At 45.8% G+C, this 20,704-nt stretch overlaps 2 protein-coding genes across 2 annotated transcripts; both read left to right on the forward strand.

Moving 5' to 3' along the window:
• Window positions 1-191: 191 nt before the first annotated feature.
• On the forward strand, window positions 192-3,621 carry rps6 (ribosomal protein S6). Its single transcript, XM_030352911.1, has 6 exons — window positions 192-318; window positions 793-924; window positions 1,644-1,854; window positions 2,568-2,714; window positions 3,016-3,173; window positions 3,488-3,621. The coding sequence occupies exons 1-6, from the start codon at window positions 313-315 to the stop codon at window positions 3,581-3,583; spliced, it is 750 nt and encodes a 249-aa protein (XP_030208771.1). The 5' UTR covers window positions 192-312; the 3' UTR covers window positions 3,584-3,621.
• A 6,135-nt stretch (window positions 3,622-9,756) lies between these two features.
• LOC115540277 (WD40 repeat-containing protein SMU1) lies at window positions 9,757-20,639 on the forward strand. Its single transcript, XM_030351422.1, has 13 exons — window positions 9,757-9,817; window positions 10,028-10,100; window positions 10,846-11,056; window positions 11,577-11,729; window positions 13,419-13,617; window positions 14,175-14,485; window positions 15,061-15,180; window positions 15,405-15,521; window positions 15,884-16,011; window positions 18,414-18,540; window positions 19,037-19,195; window positions 19,789-19,941; window positions 20,222-20,639. Exons 1-13 carry the CDS (start codon window positions 9,757-9,759, stop codon window positions 20,318-20,320), a joined length of 1,911 nt encoding a protein of 636 aa, XP_030207282.1. The 3' UTR covers window positions 20,321-20,639.
• Window positions 20,640-20,704: the final 65 nt, after the last annotated feature.

A 20,704-nucleotide genomic window follows, 5' to 3' on the forward strand; every position in this document is an offset into this window, starting at 1 on the left:
ATCTGATCATCCTTCCCGTTTTGGGAAATGTAAGACAATAAGGCTATATTTGGTGGGTTAAATTAAATGATGGTGTTGATTGGACTCCAACTTTATTTTTATTATTCTCAAACTATTAAATTAAATTTGTAATGGATATATTATGGCGCATTATGTCTCATAATGTTTTGTATAATTGTTATACCGTGCTAAACGTTTCAATTTAACGCCTGATCCGTGCTCTCGCGATACTACCTCGAGCCTATGTGAGACAACGAGGCGGACGTCCGGTCTCTTTCCCGTGGCGGACCATCGTAGGGTGGGCTAAACAAGATGAAGGTACGAAGATTGCTTGGAATTGTAGCAGCTTTTGAAATCGTTTTTTCAAAAAATTGTCAGAAATAATCAAGCACAAGTCTCTATTCTTTACATTCGTATATCATGTTTCGTGATAAACTGTTTTTCTGTTGAAGATGCACATTGATTGTCTTAGTGGCTAGTGGTGGCTAAGGTCTACCAAACATGGCGGCCCACTGTCGAGAATGTGCTAAACCTTCAGTTTAATTAAACAACAAACCTATAACTTATTCATTTAGGGCTACACACGTTTCCTGTATTCGTTTTTTAAAGACTGATTATAGACGTTTCCAAAAACCGGTCAAATTGTATAAACCGCCGTTTCCCATTGACTGCTATGTTAACGTGTTTCCTCACGTTTGCACACAGCCGTTGACGTGGCTACACCGAACCGTGAATATAATTCCTTCTGTCCCCAACAGACACTAAAATCCCGATGTGTTCTTTCCTTTGCAGCTCAACATCTCATTCCCCGCTACTGGCTGCCAGAAGCTGATCGAAGTTGACGATGAGCGTAAGCTGCGTACCTTCTACGAGAAGCGTATGGCTACTGAAGTGCCTGCAGACCCCCTGGGAGATGAGTGGAAGGTAAACCTCTTTATTTATTGTTGGATTTAAAGCGCTGTTAGCTTAAACTAAACAGGTCGGTAATAGCCCCATGCTAAACCACCACTGCGTTACATTTTAGCTTTAGCATTGTATGCACCACTCAACATTGTATGCATGACGGTTGGTCGTTTCTTTTAAGCAAAATAGCTCATGAGGTGACACTTAATAGTCCTCAAATATGCTAGCCCATGTTTCTTTCTATGGTTATGTTATTCGCGGTTCTAACCTCTTCTGCTGCCATTAATTTTATGACGGGTATATATAGGTTCAATTGGCATCTATTAGTCCTCCATGTAGTTCTACACATGCTACCCTTTTAACACGTACAACTGGGCTTTTTTAGTAAGTGCTTGGCTGTTTCTGCTTCAACCTAAACCACTTGTTTTTGGCACTCCAGTAGACCCTTTCTGACTCTACCATAGTCATTAAGGGGGGACATAAGTTGCCATAGTAACTGCAGAGCTGCCCAATCAAATACGACCAGACCTGTCCATGGCTGGTTAACCTGTGCTGCTCTCTCATACTGTATTCTAACCCTAAACCAGTGTTCGCCACACTAAGGATGCATGGAGATGGGATAGTGGGGCGTATTTGGGTGGGGTGGTGGTTGGCGTCACTTGGAAGTCCACTCTTATCAGTTCTAGTCTGTATAGATCCAATAGTAGGTAACTAACCTTTCCCTCCTGTCCAATCCCCAGGGTTACATGGTGCGCATCAGTGGCGGTAACGACAAGCAGGGCTTCCCCATGAAGCAGGGTGTGCTGACCCACGGTCGCGTGCGTCTGCTGCTCAGCAAGGGGCACTCCTGCTACCGCCCCCGCAGGACCGGCGAGCGCAAACGCAAGTCTGTCCGTGGCTGCATTGTGGATGCCAACCTCAGCGTCCTCAACTTGGTCATCATCAAGAAGGGTGCGTAGCCGACTTGTGAAGTTGTACTTGTGCAACTATTGGTGCTTTAAATCGTTATTTAGCTACATAGCCGTTATGTTGTGCAGTGTTGCGATAACGCATGTGCAACCTAGAGTGAATGGGATTTGGGAACGCGATAAAGTAAGTTTTACCTGTTGGATCTTGTTTTTTTTGCCCTTTAAAGTGGCTCAATAGGCGACAGTGAACCTTTTTGGGTACTGGCATTAAAGGTCAAACTATGCTGGGGCCTGACAGTGAGTTTTCTGTTAACATTTGCTCAGTATGGTGCTGTAATACCTTCCATTCATTAATAATAGATTTTAGGGCTCAATTCCACTATGATGTCTGGTCTGTTGCTCGGGTAGAATCAGGTTATCATTGAGGTTGTACCTAACTGCCCAAGAGTCAAAGTTCTATTGGGGGTTTTAATCTCATTCAATGTGTTGCCTAAACTTGATGCATCTCCCTCATTTAACTCATTCATTGTTGGTGGCACTCCAGTAGACCCTTTCTGACTCTACCATAGTCATTAAGGGGGGACATAAGTTGCTAAAGTAACTGCAGAGCTGCTCATTCAAATACGACCGGACCATTCATGTCTGGTTAAACTGTGCTGCTTTCTCACTTGGTGCACGTCTATTGTAATACGTTCTATACATTGTTTTTTGTGCCCATCACTGTTGTCTTACACCTGCTCATCCCCCTGGCTGCAGGCGAGAAGGAAATTCCCGGCCTGACCGACAGCACCGTCCCTCGCCGCCTGGGACCCAAGAGAGCCAGCAAGATCCGCAAGCTCTTCAACCTGTCCAAGGAGGATGATGTCAGACAGTATGTTGTCAGGAGACCCGTGACTAAAGAAGGTGAGCGTTCATTTTGCCTCCTGACATTGAATCTTTTCAGATGTATAGGCAGGTTTCAAGTGTACAATAGGTATTATATCCTAATATGTGCTTTGTTGCTCTTGCATGCATTTATGAGGTCCTTTGCAGTCAACGCACAGCCCAGTATTTCTACACTGCCATCCCATCGCCTGTGTCCTAACCCATCGTCACTCCATACTTCATATAATTGTTTAGTGTTATAAAAAATAACAGTTATGTTAACGGAAATGGGAAGTCCAATATGATAGTCTGCTAACCATTTCTACTTGTCTCTGTCCAGGCAAGAAGCCCAGATCCAAGGCCCCCAAGATCCAGAGGCTGGTGACCCCCCGCGTGCTGCAGCACAAGCGCCGCCGCATCGCCCTGAAGAGGCAGCGCACCCTGAAGAACAAGGAGGAGGCGTCCGAGTACGCCAAGCTGCTGGCCAAGAGGATGAAGGTACGAGCCTCACCTCCTCACTTCACATGTTGAACTTAGTATCTCTGCTGGTACCCCAGAGGTGTCCCGAAGCATGGCTTCTCTTTTGAATGGCATTCGGGATTGACATTTTCTTTTGGCTGAGTCTTAGAATTGGTCATTCTTTTTTTTATGCCATGCGTAAAGGTTAGGCTCAAGTATTAAAGTGGTGATGTGGCTATTCCCTGCCACATCAGCGTACTACACGTTTTTTTAAAGACCACTTTTACCTCAACCAGCTGTCTACCTAATTTTTTGCTAATTTCCTGTTTGTGTTCCTTGTGTTCCACCAACAGGAGGCTAAGGACAAACGCCAGGAACAGATCGCCAAGAGGCGTCGCCTTTCCTCCCTTAGGGCCTCTACATCCAAATCTGAGTCCAGCCAAAAGTAAACTATGGAAAAAAAAATAAAAAACATTTTTTGCTGAAATCGTTTGTTGTCTTCAGTTCAGGTTGACATCAAAACAAATACTTGGTTTTTGAAAGGCACTTCTAGGAATCTTGTCGTTTTGAAGCGAAAGGGCATTCTTTGCGTAACGGATTCAAAACATTTAAAGTACGACCAAAACATTTCAAGTGTGCCTGCCTTGTTACCAGCAAGAATAATTTCCCTTTGTACCTACAAAAGAGATGGAAGCGATGTTATAAAGCCCTACCATCACTTTGTGGGGAAACTAAATTTCCTGGTTTGGGAACAATTATTTGGCAAAGTGACTTGTGGCTTGTGGGGAATAGTCTCCCCAATATTCAGAGCCTGAGGTGTGGTTCTGGTGTATACTCAGAGCTGCAAACTTGTCGCTTTTCGGCGACAATCGACGTTTTCTTGGTCAATTTCGTCATTCACGTGAATCGTGTAGAACCGGAGAGTTTTGTTTTCGGGGGGGGGGGGGGGGGGGTCCAGAGTTGCGAACAATTATTGGATCATTCTTATAATTGACATTTCTCTGGGCCAATCGGAATCTCAGCACTTGCTTCAGAATCTTTCTTATAATTGACATTTCTCTGGGCCAATCGGAATTTTTAAGCACACAGCGCCAACTGAGCTCGCCATTGGATGAGGCGGTCGCCTGGCTACCGCGCATCCGCATGCATGCGGCCATACAACGCAAGAGAGCTTGCGAAACACTCGTCTAGAGGGGTGTTCCACGAACGGAGGTTTAACAAACAGAGTCAACGCTGAATTCTAGGTTAATTTACCCAGTGCCGACTAACCCAGAGTTTTCGGTTCCACAGCAGCGTTATGCATTAGTTCAACCAACTCGGGGTTGGTTAACACAGGGTTGTGCGCGTCACCGCCAAACCTAAAAAGACGTGATGTATGGATCATGGAAACCCTGATCGAAATGGCGAAACGGGCCGCTTGTTTCAATGAAATGGAACTCCAGGTTCTCCTGGGGAGCTATGACGAGGGGAATTACATTATCACAAGAAAAGGGAACGCTAAAACCTCTGGAACCCGGAGATACAAAGCCTGGCAGCGGATCGCTGACTGCGTAAATGCGTTAGTTACACCTCAAAAGCATGATCCTTAATATTTGAGCCATGAATATATAAATATCCCAGTTAAGCATTCTTAAAGATCCTACCACGTAACCCCTTTCTTCTAAAACAATATGTACTCCGATGGCTTCCAAGCGGTCAGCGGATCAAGTATAAAAATGAGGTATAAAAAACATACAAACTGGTAAGCTTTTCCCACCATCGTATTGGTATAAATTGAAATAAGCAATTTTTTAAGCCAATCGTGAAAAGGCCGACAGTCGGCAGACTGGATCTGGCCCTCAAATTGTCTTGACCCCGGTGGAGGAGCTGTTAATAAACATAAATTCAGGGCGCCCTGGCATGGAGGGGGTACCTGGAGGTGGGGCCATACCCCACTGGTTGAATGTAGGTTTTTGTGTTTTCTTGTATTTTAGATTTTTTTTGCCTTCGAAGTAACACACATGCAAACCATGTGCTTGCCACAGCGCATACTATTCCAAGTGTTTCTTTTTTTGGTAACTGGGTAGAAAACCTAAAAGTGACAATTCATCAACTTCACAGAATAATAATTGTTTTTTGTCTCTCCAATAATAAGTAAAAATAATAATAATAAAAAAACAGTTGTAAATATAATATTTTTTATAAGCCTCAAGGATGTTTTGACATTGATTTTTGATAAAGTATGCTGAGTTTTGTTAAGTCACGCTCAGACTAGTGTCATTTGTATATTACAATAAAAAAAAAATCACCCCGTGACACTCACCTTTTTTCCTCTGAGGAGTTTGCAGGTCTGATACTACATGTGAACACGCCAAAAATAAACAGGATAACACTTTTTGCCAGGATTTGTTTGTTATTAACGCAAAGACTACCATCACGCAATATACGAGTTTGGGATCTCAATCATTAGATATGGCCCAATATCCTGAGATAGCGAACCAATCAAATTTTGTCAACTTAGGTTTACGTGTAGCATATACTTATATTAAATAGAGTAGTCCATGGTCAGGGCCCTACCTTAGGGGCTCAGTTTGACCACTAATGCAGCCAACCCATAGACGTTTATTTGGAAAAATGTACTTATCGTTAATGGGGAAATAAACATTAACCAACATTTAACTAATGGTCTTGAAATCATTAATGTGATCAAGATTAACTTATTAAACTTTTAAGTTTGTAAAAGAAGAATGAATGTATAGTATTCTTCAAACAAGGCCAAATTTAACTTATTTTAAAAAGCAAAGGGACGCGTGTGATATCCAGAATAGTTGATCTATCCTACCCCGCCTTGAAGACATCTGCATGTTTCAGTAACTGGCTACCTTCTTGCCTGGGGGCTTTAGAAGACCTAAGCTCTGAGCAGGTGGCTGAAGGATCTCGATCATTCACCGGAGACTAGCCCTAACCTTTTGGGACCCAATTGCCTGAATACATAATTCTTATTAAATGTTTGGAGGTCTATTTCCTACATAGTGGCTATTTTAGGGATCTTAACTCGTGAGGCAGTTTTTTGTAAGCCATAGGTGCCGCCATCGAGTTCGAAACAGGTCATCAAGCTTGCCACTAACTTTATTGGGTATATTTGCTTAAGCAAAGGGTACTTAAAGCACAATAGAAACCATCAACGGCTTCAATCCTTGTCCTCACGGTGCAGCATGAATCAGTCTACCAGGTTAAACCACAAACCCACATGTCATGCCACCAGGTGTGGGAGTGTTTAGCTGGCACTAGCCGTTTGGCACTATGATTTTCATAGTAACATCACAAGTGGGCGTGTACCCAGATATATGAAGGATAGATGAGCGACATTTGCTACAATCCACTGGGTAGGCTGTAGGACTGATCTATCCTGATGCATCATGGTGGCATGACTTGAGCCCTTCAAGACTTTAATTACCCAAGTACTCAGGACCTGGGCCAAAATGATGATCGTGACATTCTGGAACCCAATCTCAAAACATGTTTCCAGCTCAAGTAGGTTTGGATAGAGCTCAACTATGAACAATATCACAGGGTTTCTAGCACAAGCTCTTGCAGTATTCCTGAACTATGAAAGGCAAGCAGATTTGATATCTGTCGTACTTCAGTTGACTCAAGTCACAAGAGCAATACATAATATTTTAATTTGAATACAATTTACACCTCAGTGAAAAAGGCCACCCAATAAGTATATCTACTTGAACAGGATTTCACGTGCTGTATTACTGAATGCTGACGGCATCTTCAGATGCCTCTTTCTGTACTTTCCATTAGTGAAGGTTTGTGGAAGAACTGGGCTGTTGCCGGGGGACGGATGTTTGACAGGCGAGCCATTCAAGGCCGCTCTGGGTGAAGAAGTCGGTCGTAGAGAGGGCGTGTCTGTTTTGGAGTATTGCATAGATGAGTGTTTATCTGAGATCGAGCAGAGTTTCCGAGTTTCTGTTGAATCTGCTGGCTTAACAACCCAGTCAGCAGTTGCTCCATCAAGTCAGGAGACTTGAACACCAACTGTGGAAGGGCCAACCTACATCAAATTCGATTGATTATTTACATGGTTTATTGTGTGAGCTACCGGTGCAAGCCAGCGCACCCTTCACCCCTTCAGGGTGATATATATCCAGGACGTTGATGATTAGTTGGTTATATTTTAGAACTCCACAGGTTATTTGTTAGGGTTGCTAATTGGCCTGACTCCTACCAGACACCACTACCAGTACTACTTGGCGAAAATTCCTCCTCCATGTGCTGCTTGACCTGGGCCTGGTACTCCCTGAACTACACGGTCACGCCAAAATGTTCCTGGAAAGACTGTGTTTTATGTTGGAGCTTGAGAATGTTCTCAAGCAAAAACATTTATTCACAGTTCATCTACTCATGTATAAATATCAATTTCCAGTGCCGTTTGGTATATCCTCCTATGCAACCCTGGACGGAATATAACGCATACAGTATGACTCCGCATGCGGTGGATTCTCTATAAAATATTTACAAAATGATAAATTGGATTGAAAGGGAAACATTGGGTCTTGTTTAGACTAACTTAATGTAAAAAACAAAGTATATACAGTTGGGTCTAGAAACCTTTACATGGTGCAGTGTAAGCTGCTCCTCAACTTGTGGCCAGTCAGAGAAGCCACCAGCTCAGCTGTAATGGTGCTGACCTGGTCAGCCTCATGGCCCTCCACACCCCTAAGCTTCTCATCTACAAAGAGAGGGATGAGAACAAAGATGGCCTTCCAAGTATAAATTCAGGTCTCCCTGTTTACACTACTATACAATATGTTGTGCACAAGAGCTGTAGATAAATGACCGAAGTGTAAAACGTAAGACGCCGTGCATGAAATGCACCATCCGGAATGAACAAAAATACAATCAACCAGGCCTTTGCAGACGGTTGAAAGGACATTGGGCGTGTGCGAACTGCAGTGCTATGGCAAACGGCGACTATTAAAGGGGTGATATCATGCTTTTTCGACTTTTCCCATTGCTTTAGACAGTTATAACTGTCTAAATAAATCTGTCCATGTTGCATGAACACCACTGCTGTTGTACCAGTGGGGGGAGCCTTTTGTTCCATCAGGACTACAGTCATGCACAGTGCAGAGTCAGAGCTGCGACCTGCCACATCCATCTTCCTCACCAGTGACGGGTTAGGCCCTTCGCCGCCAACATCACCGACCCTCAACTGCAGCTGCATCTTCCCTACGACCCATGTTAGGGTGTTCTGCCCCAGATGCATGGTTCCACTGCCTATGATGCTCATCAAGTCCTTCACCTCCAGAAGCTTGCTCCTCGCATCAGCAGGGATCTAAGGCAAAACAGATGGAGGGAGCAGAGTTGTTGGCATGTTTTTGATCACTATGAAAACGAATGTAAAGGAAGGAGCCTGTTCACCTGTTCTGTTGGTTTCTGAACCATGTGGGAATGTGTTCTCCAGTCTCCAGCCAATCCTTGGTCCAGTTTCCTTTTCCCCCCTCCATCAGCTAAAGACAGCTTCAACAAAACCAAATGCTTACTTTTGGGCTCCATCTTATGGAAGACAGGAGAAAGAAAATCTGTCATACACTGCTGGTGTATGTCATACACACCGAGATCACACTGATCTCCAGCAGGCTGCGGGCGGACTTCACTTCACGCTCGGGTGTTGACTCTAGTGTCAGAGTTGTAGACGGTCAGCAGAGTGCAGGCTGAGCAGACAATCGGTATATGGTATTTAGTGTGTCATCAGGGTTATAAGGATGGAAATCACGCACAACGAACACTTCATCAGCTGACATAGTTTGACTGTCCTCACCGGATGCGTGAACTTCTCATTTTTCGTCATTTTGCCTTGCATCTTTTTAGAATGCAGATTAGGGTATCCCAGTCACAAACCTACACCGATATTGTCAGCACGTTAGCGTGTATGGATGATCCACAGGAAAGTACCCGGGAAGAGGCTGGAGGCCCTATTTGAATCTCTTCTCTCACCATCGCGGTATGGAAATAGCATACACTGGAGAACAGTCATGAACCAAGACCACGGGCAGACTAGTAGCGGGTCTGACTGACATTTAGCCTAATTTGAGAGAAAACTATTTTACTTTAGTTTTGTAAATGACTTAATGAGATTTGTACAGACTAAATGAGTCAATTATAAATGTAATTAACAGCCCAAATGATTAGGACTCCCACGTAGTTGTCAAATCCGAACACCTACGACAATGTTATATCTATAAGGCTTATAAATTGTCTTGTTGTCAGCATGTTATGTGTAGGCTATTTCATTCTCATCAGGTAAACAGGAACTTGTGTTTTTTTTGTCCTTGATACAGGAAGTTGAGATGCGGTCGAGAAACGATGCAGAAACCCTCTAGCGGTCCCGTGTTTACCCCCCTTCAAACAACACGTCCCAAACAACACTTCCCAAAAAAACCTAATTTACCGGGTGAAGACAGGGGAACGAGAACAGTTTTGTCCTGCAGTAGGATCATTAGGCCTATTCAGCGTTTCTGGAGAAAGCCACTCGCCAAGAAATAGTAAAGAATAGTCGTAAATTATGCTGAACATAATAATGTTAACTACTAATTGATAAATCTATCATGATAAAGTGTTATTTATAGGGATGCATTGTGGAGGCACGCGCGAGATGCGAGCCTCAGACGTAGGCAGACCGCTGATCAGCGGTGTGCGTGAGGCTGCAGTCATTCCGGCTGCATCTGGTTACGTGCGTGTTTGAGGGTATTTCTACTGCGTGCACGGTGATGTGTTTCAGTTTGCATGCGTCCATCATAAGGGCTATGGGCGCTAGGGGGGTTAGGTCTCGCCTACAGAAAAATGCGAAATACAAACGCACGTGTAGTGGGTGGACCTTGCGTTCACGTGGCTCTGGCTAGCAGCACTGTGCAGCTGCATCATCCACAGCGCGAGCATCCTACTCAGCAAGCAGAACATCATGGAATCTGCAGAGTAAGTAGGGTATTCAAAATGTCTGGGTTTGAGTTCTAGGTTTGCATCGATATAGGTGATTGCGTTTTTTAGTGGAATGAAAATGCTTTTTAGCTTTTATTTTATTTTATTTTTTTGTATTATTTTCTCACAAGAAGGGGGAATAAGTAATCCAGTTTAACTCACAGTCAGATGACTTCAAATTGATATTTTTGTATTTATTCTGAATTCCTGTGGGTCTCGCTGTACATTCTTTCTGTCTTCTGTGTCTGCAAATTTAGCAAGTTATTTCTGTAACTGTAAACGTTCTGAGGAGTAATTACATGGTGAGTGGGTCTGTTGACCCCCTGAACTAAGCAATCTCCCCATCTAATCACCATCACTGCATGTGTCTATATCCGTTATCCATTCCATAAGTTTATAGTCATCTTTGTGTCATGACTTCCAGTGACCTTGCTGCCGATATATTTTGATCTGATTCAACTGCCAGGGCAATACATCTCTGATTTAAATTAAAGGTATCTGTAACAATGTTGCAGCCTCACCCGACACAGAGTCCAATCAGTCCGTTTCGGGCTAGGGGAGGCTGCTTAAACCAGCCATCGTCCACCACATCCACAGTAACCTCTGCAAAAGAAAACAGCAACATTCAAAATAGACACCATCACCAAGAAAAGTGTTAGGGATTCAAATCTGAAGAGAATGGCTCATTTGTTTATAAAGTTGTCATAACAACAGTCCGTTCCCCCCCCCCCCCCCCTTGCAGTGTGATCCGGCTCATCATGCAATACCTGAAGGAGAACAGGCTGTATCGGACCCTGAGCGCCCTGCAGGAGGAGACCACCGTGTACCTCAACACCGTGGAGTCCATCGACAGCTTCGTCCTGGACGTCACCCGGGGACACTGGGACGCCGTGCTCCTCGCCATCCAGTCCCTCAAGCTGCCCCAGGACACGCTGGTGGACCTCTACGAGCAGGCGGGACCCCCCAACCTCTCATCCCCCCTAGCCCTCCACACGTTGCTCATCCACTCTTTCCCTTACAGAGGACACTTAAATGGTTCTCTATTAATCAGAGGCAGGGTATCCGAGTGTGGAACAGTGTAGGCAATGAAGCATTGCTGTCTGGTCGTCTAGCAGATGCTCTTGTCCATAGCCACTCTTCGTGGTTTATAGTCGCCGTGAGGCAGCAGTCGTGAAGTGTGCCGGCAGTCCATGCGCTGCCATGGCTTTTCTAGCTTGCATTTCGCTGTAAAGATGAAGCGATTGCATAGTTTAGCCCAAGTGGCGCGACGAATAACAGTATGAACGCGAGCGGCTTTGATTATGTATTACAAACATAAGAGTTGATACATATGTCAAACATTTGGGACCCACGAGACACACAAAACACTATCCCAAAGAAGGAATTCCAAGAAAAACACACAATTTGAACCGACAGAACAGTGCAAAGAACTCTTTCTCCCTTTTTATCTCTCTCCCTCTTGCCCGCTCTCAGGTGGTCTTGGAGCTGATCGAGATGAGGGAGGTGGGCGCGGCCCGGTCACTGATGAAGCAGACAGAACCCATGCTGCTGCTGAAGAGGAGCCAGCCGGGGAGGTTCAGACACCTGGAGGGCCTGTTGACAAGGGCCTTCTTCGACCCCCGGGAGGTAGACACCCCAACACATCCATTGTGTGTGTGTGTGTGTGTGTGTGTGTGTGTGTGTGTGTGTGTGTGTGTGTTTGTGTGTGTGTGTTTTGGGCAGTGGTGGGCAGAGTAGCTAAAAAATGTACTCAAGTAAAAGTACTGTTACTTTAAGATTAGAATTACTCAAGTAGAAGTAAAAGTACTCGTAAAAATAATTACTCAAGTAAGAGTAAAAAAGTATGCAGTGAAAAGACTACTCAAGTACTCAAGAGTACAAGTACTGAGTTTCTCCGATTTATTTTTTAAATAAACAGAGCAACACAAACGGTACAAAATAGACACCAACAAAATATAAAACAGCAATGTTCAAATAAAGATAATGTAAATAACATCCTTTTAAATTAAATAAATAAGGTCTTTAAAAAAAAAAAAGTATAACCCTTGAACTAAAACAATAACAAATTAAATCTTTGCAAAATTAAATACATCAACGTGTGTGTGTGTGTGTGTGTGTGTGTGTGTGTGTGTGTGTGTGTGTGTGTGTGTGTGTGTGTGTGTGTGTGTGTGTGTGTGTGTGTGTGTGTGTGTGTGTTTGTGTGTCACTCTGTTCGAGCCTGCATGAGAGTTCAATGTTGTCATTAGCTGTAACGTCTTTCTGACCAATCGCAGTTCAAGGCCGACCTGGGCTGTGCCACTTCGGGAGGGGGCGCTCAGTTACTCCTCTAGACAAAACCGAATTGGTTGCGAGTCGATGTTGACCCGGCGCCCCCCGTTAACGGGCCACAGGGAATTTTCCCAACTCTCCCGATTACCACTCTGCGTTGTGCGTGCGTGCGTGCCTGTGTGTGTGTGCAGGCGTTATTCAATTGCCTCTCGGCCGCTTGTACCCGCGATCTCGTCCTTTCGGCCATCTCCCAACCCTCATGACCATAGGTGAGGATAGGAACGAAGATCGACCGGTAGATCGAGAGCTTTGCCTTGCGACTCAGCTCTCTTTTCGTAACAACGGTGCGGTAAAGCGAACGCAATACCGCCCCCGCTGCTCCGATTCTCCGGCCAATCTCACGCTCCATAGTACCCTCACTCGCGAACAAGACCCCGAGGTACTTGAACTCCTTCACTTGGGCTAAGGAATATTCACGTGATAGAAATAGATCTCGCATGTAATAAAAGAAAATATCTAAAAAAAACAAAGTAACGACCGTCACGTAGCCAAATGGAACGGCGTAAAAGTACCGTTCTTTCTTCAAATATTTACTCAAGTAAAAGTAAAAGTATGTTGCAATAAAACTACTCCTAAAATTACAATTTATCCAAAAAGTTACTCAAGTATTTGTAACGGAGTAAATGTAGCGCGTTCCTACCCACCTCTGGTTTTGGGAGCCTGCCTGAACCTACCTGTATGCCCCACCCTGCACTAAATGTGGTGGTCCAAGTTGCCAGACGTTGTTAATGGTCACTAATGGTCATTAACGGCATGTTAACGTCAGATGAACTTTAATTGCTAGGTGCTAATTGCTTATATCCACTACAAATCGTGGTCGCCAAAAGTCTGTTACAACTAAAGCCCAATTACTAAGGAACTGAAAATATGGATAAAAGAACTATGGACCAATCTTTGATAACTTGCCTCCCACCCCAGCAGAGATGGGAACACGTTGCTAAGCTCTGACTGGCCAAGCGGGTGTCCGCAAATCTTTGCCCCCTGCAGGCGTATCCGGGCGGCAGCGGGAAGGATAAGCGGCGGCGAGCCATCGCCCGGTCTTTGGTGAGGGAGGTCAGCGTGGTGCCACCCTCCCGCCTCATGGGGCTCCTGGAGCAGGTCGGAGTGAGTGAAGCACTCCTTCATTATCCACCTTCAGATAAAGGGTCTCTAGCTAGACTCCTTCATACCCTCCTTCAGATAAAGGGTCTCCAGCTAGACTCTTTCATTATCCTCCTTCAGATAAAGGGTCTCTAGCTAGACTCCTTCATTATCCTCCTTCAGATAAAGGGTCTCCAGCTAGACTCCTTCATTATCCTCCTTCAGATAAAGGGTCTCCAGCTAGACTCCCTCATTATCCTCCTTCAGATAAAGGGTCTCCAGCTAGACTCCTTCATTATCCTCCTTCAGATAAAGGGTCTCCAGCTAGACTCCCTCATTATCCTCCTTCAGATAAAGGGTCTCTAGCTAGACTCCTTCATTATCCTCCTTCAGATAAAGGGTCTCTGGCTAGACTCCCTCATTATCCTCCTTCAGATAAAGACTAGACTCCTTCATTATCCTCTCAGATACGATCCTCCTTTAACCAACAGGTCCCTTGCTAGAGTCCTTCATTATCCTCCTTTAACCAACAGGACTCTAGCCAGCCAAACATCGTGTCTATCCCAGAGACAATAACCCTCCTCCTTCATATATTTAATATCCTTTCACATTTCACATCACATTTTAAAGCATCTACAGGACATTCAATAAGTTCCAAAAAATGATACCACAAACGGGAGCCGTTCTCCTCATTCCGAGGAAGAAAGGTCTCCATTATCATTAGCACGGCGGCTGAGTCACGTTGCAGTCAGCCGCGCATCACTCAACAGAGCCAGCCGCGTTCCCCCGGGGGGTCTGCGTCATGGTCTGCCGTGCTGCTCCCGCCCCTACAGTCCCTGAAGCGGCAGCACCAGCTAGCCCTCCTGGCTCCAGGCGTCCCCGATGGCTCCTCCACCCCCTTCCCCGGCAGCGGCGCAGAGAACGGCCCGGAAGAGGAGGAGAGCTGCCCATCACGGCTCTACGGCCACATTAAGGTACTCGCCAGATGTTTGATGTTCCTTGGATTGCACTTCACTTTACGGTCATTGAAACGGTTTTTGTGCAGTTGATCTTCTTGAGGACATGCCAGCTTAGTGGTTAGGGTGTTGGACTTATGTGTCCAACATGTCATCCTACTGGTCCTTCACACACACACACACTCACACATACACACTCACACATACACACACACACACACACACACACACACACACACACACACACACACACACACACACACACACACACACACACACACACACACACACACACACACACACACACACACACACACACACACACACACACACACACACACAAACGCACACACACAGATAAATAATTACTATCCGCAGCTGAAGGCACTCTAACAGTTTCCAGATGGACCTGCCTAAGGGCCTGTGAGCAAGGTTAACAAATCCAACAGCTTACATCACCATGGTTTATGGTTTAATCATCATCACAAACCCTCACAATAACCATCTTCAGAAACCACCACCACCACCAGCCCCACCACATATTAAAAGCAGAAGTGTAGTGCGTAACTTCTAGATGTTCTTTTTTATCGTAGTTTGGACAGCAGGCACACGTGAATTGTGCATGTTTCTCCCCGGACGGGAGGTACTTAATCACAGGCTCGGTGGATGGCTTCATCGAGGTGTGGAACTTCAGAACCAGGAAGATCAGTCGGGTAAGAAGACACTTCTCATTTCATCTTCACGGATCATTTTATGCCAATAGTTCAAAAGTGTTTGTGCTTGTGCATGTGCGTGCGTGTGTGTGCTTGTCTGTGTGTGTGCGTTCTGCGTGCATGCGTGTATGTGCTTGCATACTGCATTGCGTGTGTCTGCGTTGCCGTGTGTTTTTGTGCGTGTGCCCACTGGTGTGTAATTGCGTGTGTGCTTCCGTGCGTAGGATCTGAAGTACCAGGCCCTGGAGAGCTTCATGATGATGGACGCTGCGGTGCTCTGCCTCGGCTTCTGTGCCGACGCGGACCTCCTGGCCACCGGCGCACAGAATGGCAACATAAAGGTCAGCACTCTACCAGCACATCATTCATTGAACGGCTGTGTGGTACATCGTGAGTGGGTTGGTCTCTCCTCCATGGTACCGCTTCGGCACCGCAGCACCTCCTCCTTGGACTCATTTAGAACTTTAGAAGCAAAGTTACCACTCTTGTTTCGATCTCTTGTTCTGCCAGGTCATCATTATGATGTTAACGTTATGTTTATTTGGTTTGCCTTATCGACCGTGAATTTAGGTATTGGGAAACCAAGATGAAGATGTAGTGTGTGTGTGTGTGTGTGCGTGTGCGTGTGCGTGTGTGCGTGTGTGCGTGTGCGTGTGCGTGTGCGTGTGCGTGTGTGTGTGTGTGTGTGTGTGTGTGAGTGCAGGTGTGGAAGCTCCACAGTGGGCTGTGTCTGCGCAGGTTTGAGCGGGCCCACTCCAAGGGGGTGACCTCTCTGAGCTTCTCTAAGGACAGCAGCCTCATCCTCAGCTCCTCCTTGGACTGCTCCATCAGGTGAGCAGCCCACTGGGCAGAGAACAACACGGCGGTAGACACAATAAAAACAGGGAATATTAAAAAATAATATTGAATTATTGTCAATATAAATACAATATATGTTCGGTAGAATCATTAACAGTGAGTTCCCACATGCACTCTTACCCTGCAAAGTTCCGGAAGATCTCCCGTATGGGATCGATATTCCAGGAAATCCGCACCGTCAATCTGCCCGTTCAAGTCCTTCCTGTTCCAGCCATCTGCTGGATTGTCTCTGGGCCCGGCCCCATATATTCCGGCACTGCTATGTGCCAGAAAGGGTGCAAGACAGAAAATTCCCAGAACCCAGATGCATGTGTGAATAGTGTTAATCACTAGCGCTATCCCAGTATTAAACAGAAAACTTTGTGTGAAAGAGGATTTAAGTGTAATTCCGGCCAATATTTAACCCAGGGTCTTAGTTTTGGCATGTAAACCCATAAAAACCTCTAGATACTTATTTCATTGAAAATCAAGTATACAGTTTGCTCGGCGCAATGTTTGGCTTCCAGGTTATCGGCCCTGATTAGGGACCCTAATCATGCTACTGCAGAGGTTTGGTGCTATTTTGAGCTATATAAGTGGTTAGAAAAATGCAGATTTTGAAACATTCACTGTGCCCCTAGCCAATAACATGGAAGCCAAACATTGCGCCGGGCAAACTCTATACTCGATTTTCAATGAAAAAAGTATCTGGAGGGCTTATTTGATGGGTTAACATGCCAAAACCAAGACCCTGGGTTCAATTTTCGCCGGATTACACTTTACGTTTTTTCCTGTAAAAATCTCAGTACATTTTTTCAACTGCATTGTTTTGTTTGCTGGATGCATGTGTTCATGTGTTTCTGAATCTAACTGATACACCTGTTAAATCATGTGATTTCTTTCTCAGAGTGTGTTGCTTACAGAATGCTCGCTAAGGTAATGCTAAATTTGAAGCAACTAAATATAGACTTGTGCATGTGCATTGCCTATTTGCGAAGGGGGGGAATGCTTTGGCTTAACTTTAGTTGAAGGGGATTTTACGACTTGTGTTCCAGTTTGGCTTTTCCTAACACATAGCCATACAAACCGACAGAAGGGCTCGATAATTACAATCCCCACCTGAAGGTGTGCTCACAGTTTCCAGATAGAGTTGCCTACAGTCTTGTCATCCTAATCAAGGTTAACAGTTCCTGCAGATCCAATATGGTAGCTTAGCTTACAGCCTAGCCTGCAGCGTCCTCTGCTTTCCTCCTAGTCCCATAATTGTCCCCTGGTACCATAATAGAATAATGGATGCTCCTTTCCTTTTTGACCCGCACACACACACACACACACACACACACACACACACACACACACACACACACACACACACACACACACACACACACACACACACACACACACAAATACACACACACCGTCTACAGATTATGCAACGTGGATGTACACTTTGCGTTACATGAACGCTTGACCTAGCGTCAACACACATAGAGACACTAATACATCTTTCTCCTGCTCATCCCATGCAACACAGCACAAGCTTCCCTTTTAGCTCAGGGAGTCTTGAGCATCCAAGTGTATTACGTTGTCCGTGTACTGCAGCATGAGCACATGGTCTGGGTGAGTGGGAGAGCAACACACAGTCCATGTGTGCCTGGAACAACAACGCTGCAACACGTGCATCGCACACAGTACCACCACTCTGTTCCAAACCGCTGCTCCTGCACCCTCAATCGCCAAGGAAGGAGAGGGAGGACGGGGGGGTACAGAGAGGGTTAGGAAGAGTGGGGGTGAACAAGAGAGACGGCAAGAGGAAGAGAGCGTGGAGAAAGAGTGAGGGGGAGTGAAAAGGGAGGGTGAAAGAGGGTGAGATGGAAAAAGAGGGTTAAATGTGCGTCCACATTGTGGTGCTTGAAGCTAATCTCATGGCATTTTATAGGAGCTAAAAATACCCTACACCCATCAGTGGGTGTTTGTTTGCTTTACAACCCGATCCTTCATAGCCCCCATCTGGAGGAAATGCAGAGTGGCTGGTGTACAGAAAAGAGACGGCTGCTTCTGCTGTATACTGGATCTCTCTCGCTCTATCCCCTCTGTCTTTCTCTATCCCCTCTCTCACCCTCACTCTCTCTATCCTTTCTCTCACTCACTATATCCCCTCTCTCATTATCTCTCTATCCCCTCTCTCTCTCTCTCTCTCTCTCTCTCTCTCTCTCTCTCTCTCTCTCTCTCTCTCTCTCTCTCCTCTCCTCTCCTCTCCTCTCCTCTCCTCTCCTCTCTCTCTCCCCTCTCTCTCCCCTCTCTCTCTCTCTAAACCCATTCTCAATCCCAACAGTTTTTTCCGACAATTGCTCTTTAATAATTGATTGAATCCATCCTCCCTGTTTCTCCAGGATCCATGAGATGCGCTCCGGGAGGACGCTGAGGAGGCTGTGCGGTCACGCGTCCTTCGTGAACGACGTGTCCTTCACCGAGGACGGCCGCCACATCCTCAGCGCCTCGTCCGACGCCACGGTCAAGGTAGTCCCCGATGCGATGCCGGACGCTACGGGACACGGCCGCGGAGCCGTGTTGTACCATCTTCCACGCGTCATCATAATCACATGACCGCCGTTTAACTGAGTTCTGGTGTAAAAACATTAACGATGTTTAATGTCCGATATTAACTGTTAAAATTGGACATTAATATCGTTATATGGTGATCGTTATATGGTGATGTTGAAAGATGGTTTATCGTAGAAGTTTGTAGACAGTGATACATGACCTGGAGCTCCATGTTGCCATGTAGCAGGTCTCTCCCAGGTGAGGCTGCTAAAACCCGCCGCCATCCATACACACTCTGCAGTCAATATTATAATTTTCCCTCCCTCTGCTGATAATATAGCCTATTGCGAAGCCAGCCTGAATGCGGCGAGATCCCATCGGGTTTGATGGTCTGGCTGTATGACGCTACCACTAGTAGATACAAAGCTACATCGGTGCACCCCTAAGGATATTCCTGTTTGGATCATTCCAGATCTGGAACACGAAGACGTCAGAATGCCTCCACACTCTCACCGCACTGTCAGGCCCGGACACCCCGGTCTACAACGTCCTGCCCCTGCCCCGGCACCCTGAGCTCTTCGTGGCCTGCACCCACTCCAGCACCCTGCTGGTGCTGAACCTACAGGGTCAGGTAGGGGGGAGGACCTCAAGACCGACACATGCACCCTTCATGTGCCACGAGTAGGGCTGAACGATTAATCTAATTCAAACCGACATCGCAGTGTAATAGAATGCAAATTTGCAAATCACTAAGGCTGAGATTATAAAATAACTAACTTCTTTTACTTTATATGTCATTATTATTATTATTAAAAAATGTATGATTTGTTACTGTGACTGACTGGAGATCAGTCAGATTTGTATTTTTTTTTCTTGAACAATTCAATAGTTCAATAAAAAAAAATGGTTAAGCCGTAGCCACGATCATCGCTCGACATGCCCTCATCGAATGATGCCCAAAACATAGGGAAAGAAAATGTCCCCTTTCCATGTGTAGAAATGACTCGTGCCATCCTGCTGTTTTCCGGGGTTCTCCTGTGCTATATTCTCATGTTAGTATTTTGTATTCAATATACAATATCAAAGCATTTAATTTTGTTTTGGCGTATATTATGTTTTAGTTAGAGTCTTGTGACCTGGTGCAAGTGATCTGTGTCTGTCACCGCACGGCCATCTTGGCCGCAGTGCCCAGATGAAGTGTGAGACCCCCGTCTGCCCCTGTAGACGGTGAGGACGCTGAGCTCCGGGCGGACCCAGGGAGGGGAGTTTGTGTGCTGCGCCGTGTCCCCACGCGGGGGGTGGGTCTACTGCGTGGGCGAGGACCGCGTGCTCTGCTGCTTCCGGCTGGCTACGGGACGCCTGGAGAAGACCCTCACGGTACGTCCTGTCGGTGATATCCGGGGGCTCCCCGCGCTCGGCCAGGATGACGGAATAGCACAGGTAGTCTTTCAGGGGATCTGGACTTTGTCCACTAAGACGTCGTCTGATACGGGCCCGGAACCCAGGGCTAGACTAGGGCCCATGCAGTGATTGCAAATTGATGACCAACAAGGCTGAATCAAGAGTGTGTTACATTTCTCTCCTGCCCGTCTCTCTCTCTGTCTCCCTCTCTGTCTTTGTCTATGTCTTGCTCTCTGTCTCCCTCTCTGGACCACAGGTCCATGAGAAGGATGTGATTGGCATTGTCCACCACCCTCATCAGAACCTGATCGCCACATACAGCGAGGACGGGCAGCTCCGGCTGTGGACGCCATAGGTCATAGGTTGTCATGGCTGTAGGGCTGCAAACAAGTATAATCTTTCTCTTCATTTTCAACAATCCATTGTTTATTTTCTTTGAGGTGAGGACTTTATTCGTGTGGACAAGTTATTCACGAGGCCAAAATAATGACAATTGACCAGATCTCAAAGCGACATCATGAATTTGCAAAGGCCACCGAGAAAACTATTGAAGCATAATTGAATAACCAGAAAGGAGAAACCAACCAACTTTGGGGATTTTATCAAGTGATAAAACAGGAATTGTTTGGTAATAATAGAGCAAAACGGAGCAGAGAAAGGAAGGGTGGAAGGTGAGTGGGAGGAGGGGGCGGGTTTTTGGTAGTTGAGTTTCATAATCTTGTGCTTCTCTGCTCTTTCA

This window comes from Gadus morhua, chromosome 3 (assembly GCF_902167405.1).
Source record: "Gadus morhua chromosome 3, gadMor3.0, whole genome shotgun sequence".
NCBI lineage: Eukaryota > Metazoa > Chordata > Actinopteri > Gadiformes > Gadidae > Gadus > Gadus morhua.

What these genes read in the sequence shown, in the direction of transcription:
- rps6 (XM_030352911.1), top strand. An exon ending in CTTGGTCATCATCAAGAAGG is followed by an intron (nt 1,855 to 2,567) that starts GTGCGTAGCCGA and finishes CCCTGGCTGCAG; the next exon opens with GCGAGAAGGAAATTCCCGGC. An exon ending in GAGACCCGTGACTAAAGAAG is followed by an intron (nt 2,715 to 3,015) that starts GTGAGCGTTCAT and finishes GTCTCTGTCCAG; the next exon opens with GCAAGAAGCCCAGATCCAAG.
- LOC115540277 (XM_030351422.1), top strand. Translation starts at nt 9,757, where the DNA reads ATGCATTGTGGAGGCACGCGCGAGATGCGAGCCTCAGACGTAGGCAGA. An exon ending in CACAGAATGGCAACATAAAG is followed by an intron (nt 15,522 to 15,883) that starts GTCAGCACTCTA and finishes GTGTGAGTGCAG; the next exon opens with GTGTGGAAGCTCCACAGTGG. An exon ending in GCCTGGAGAAGACCCTCACG is followed by an intron (nt 19,942 to 20,221) that starts GTACGTCCTGTC and finishes TCTGGACCACAG; the next exon opens with GTCCATGAGAAGGATGTGAT.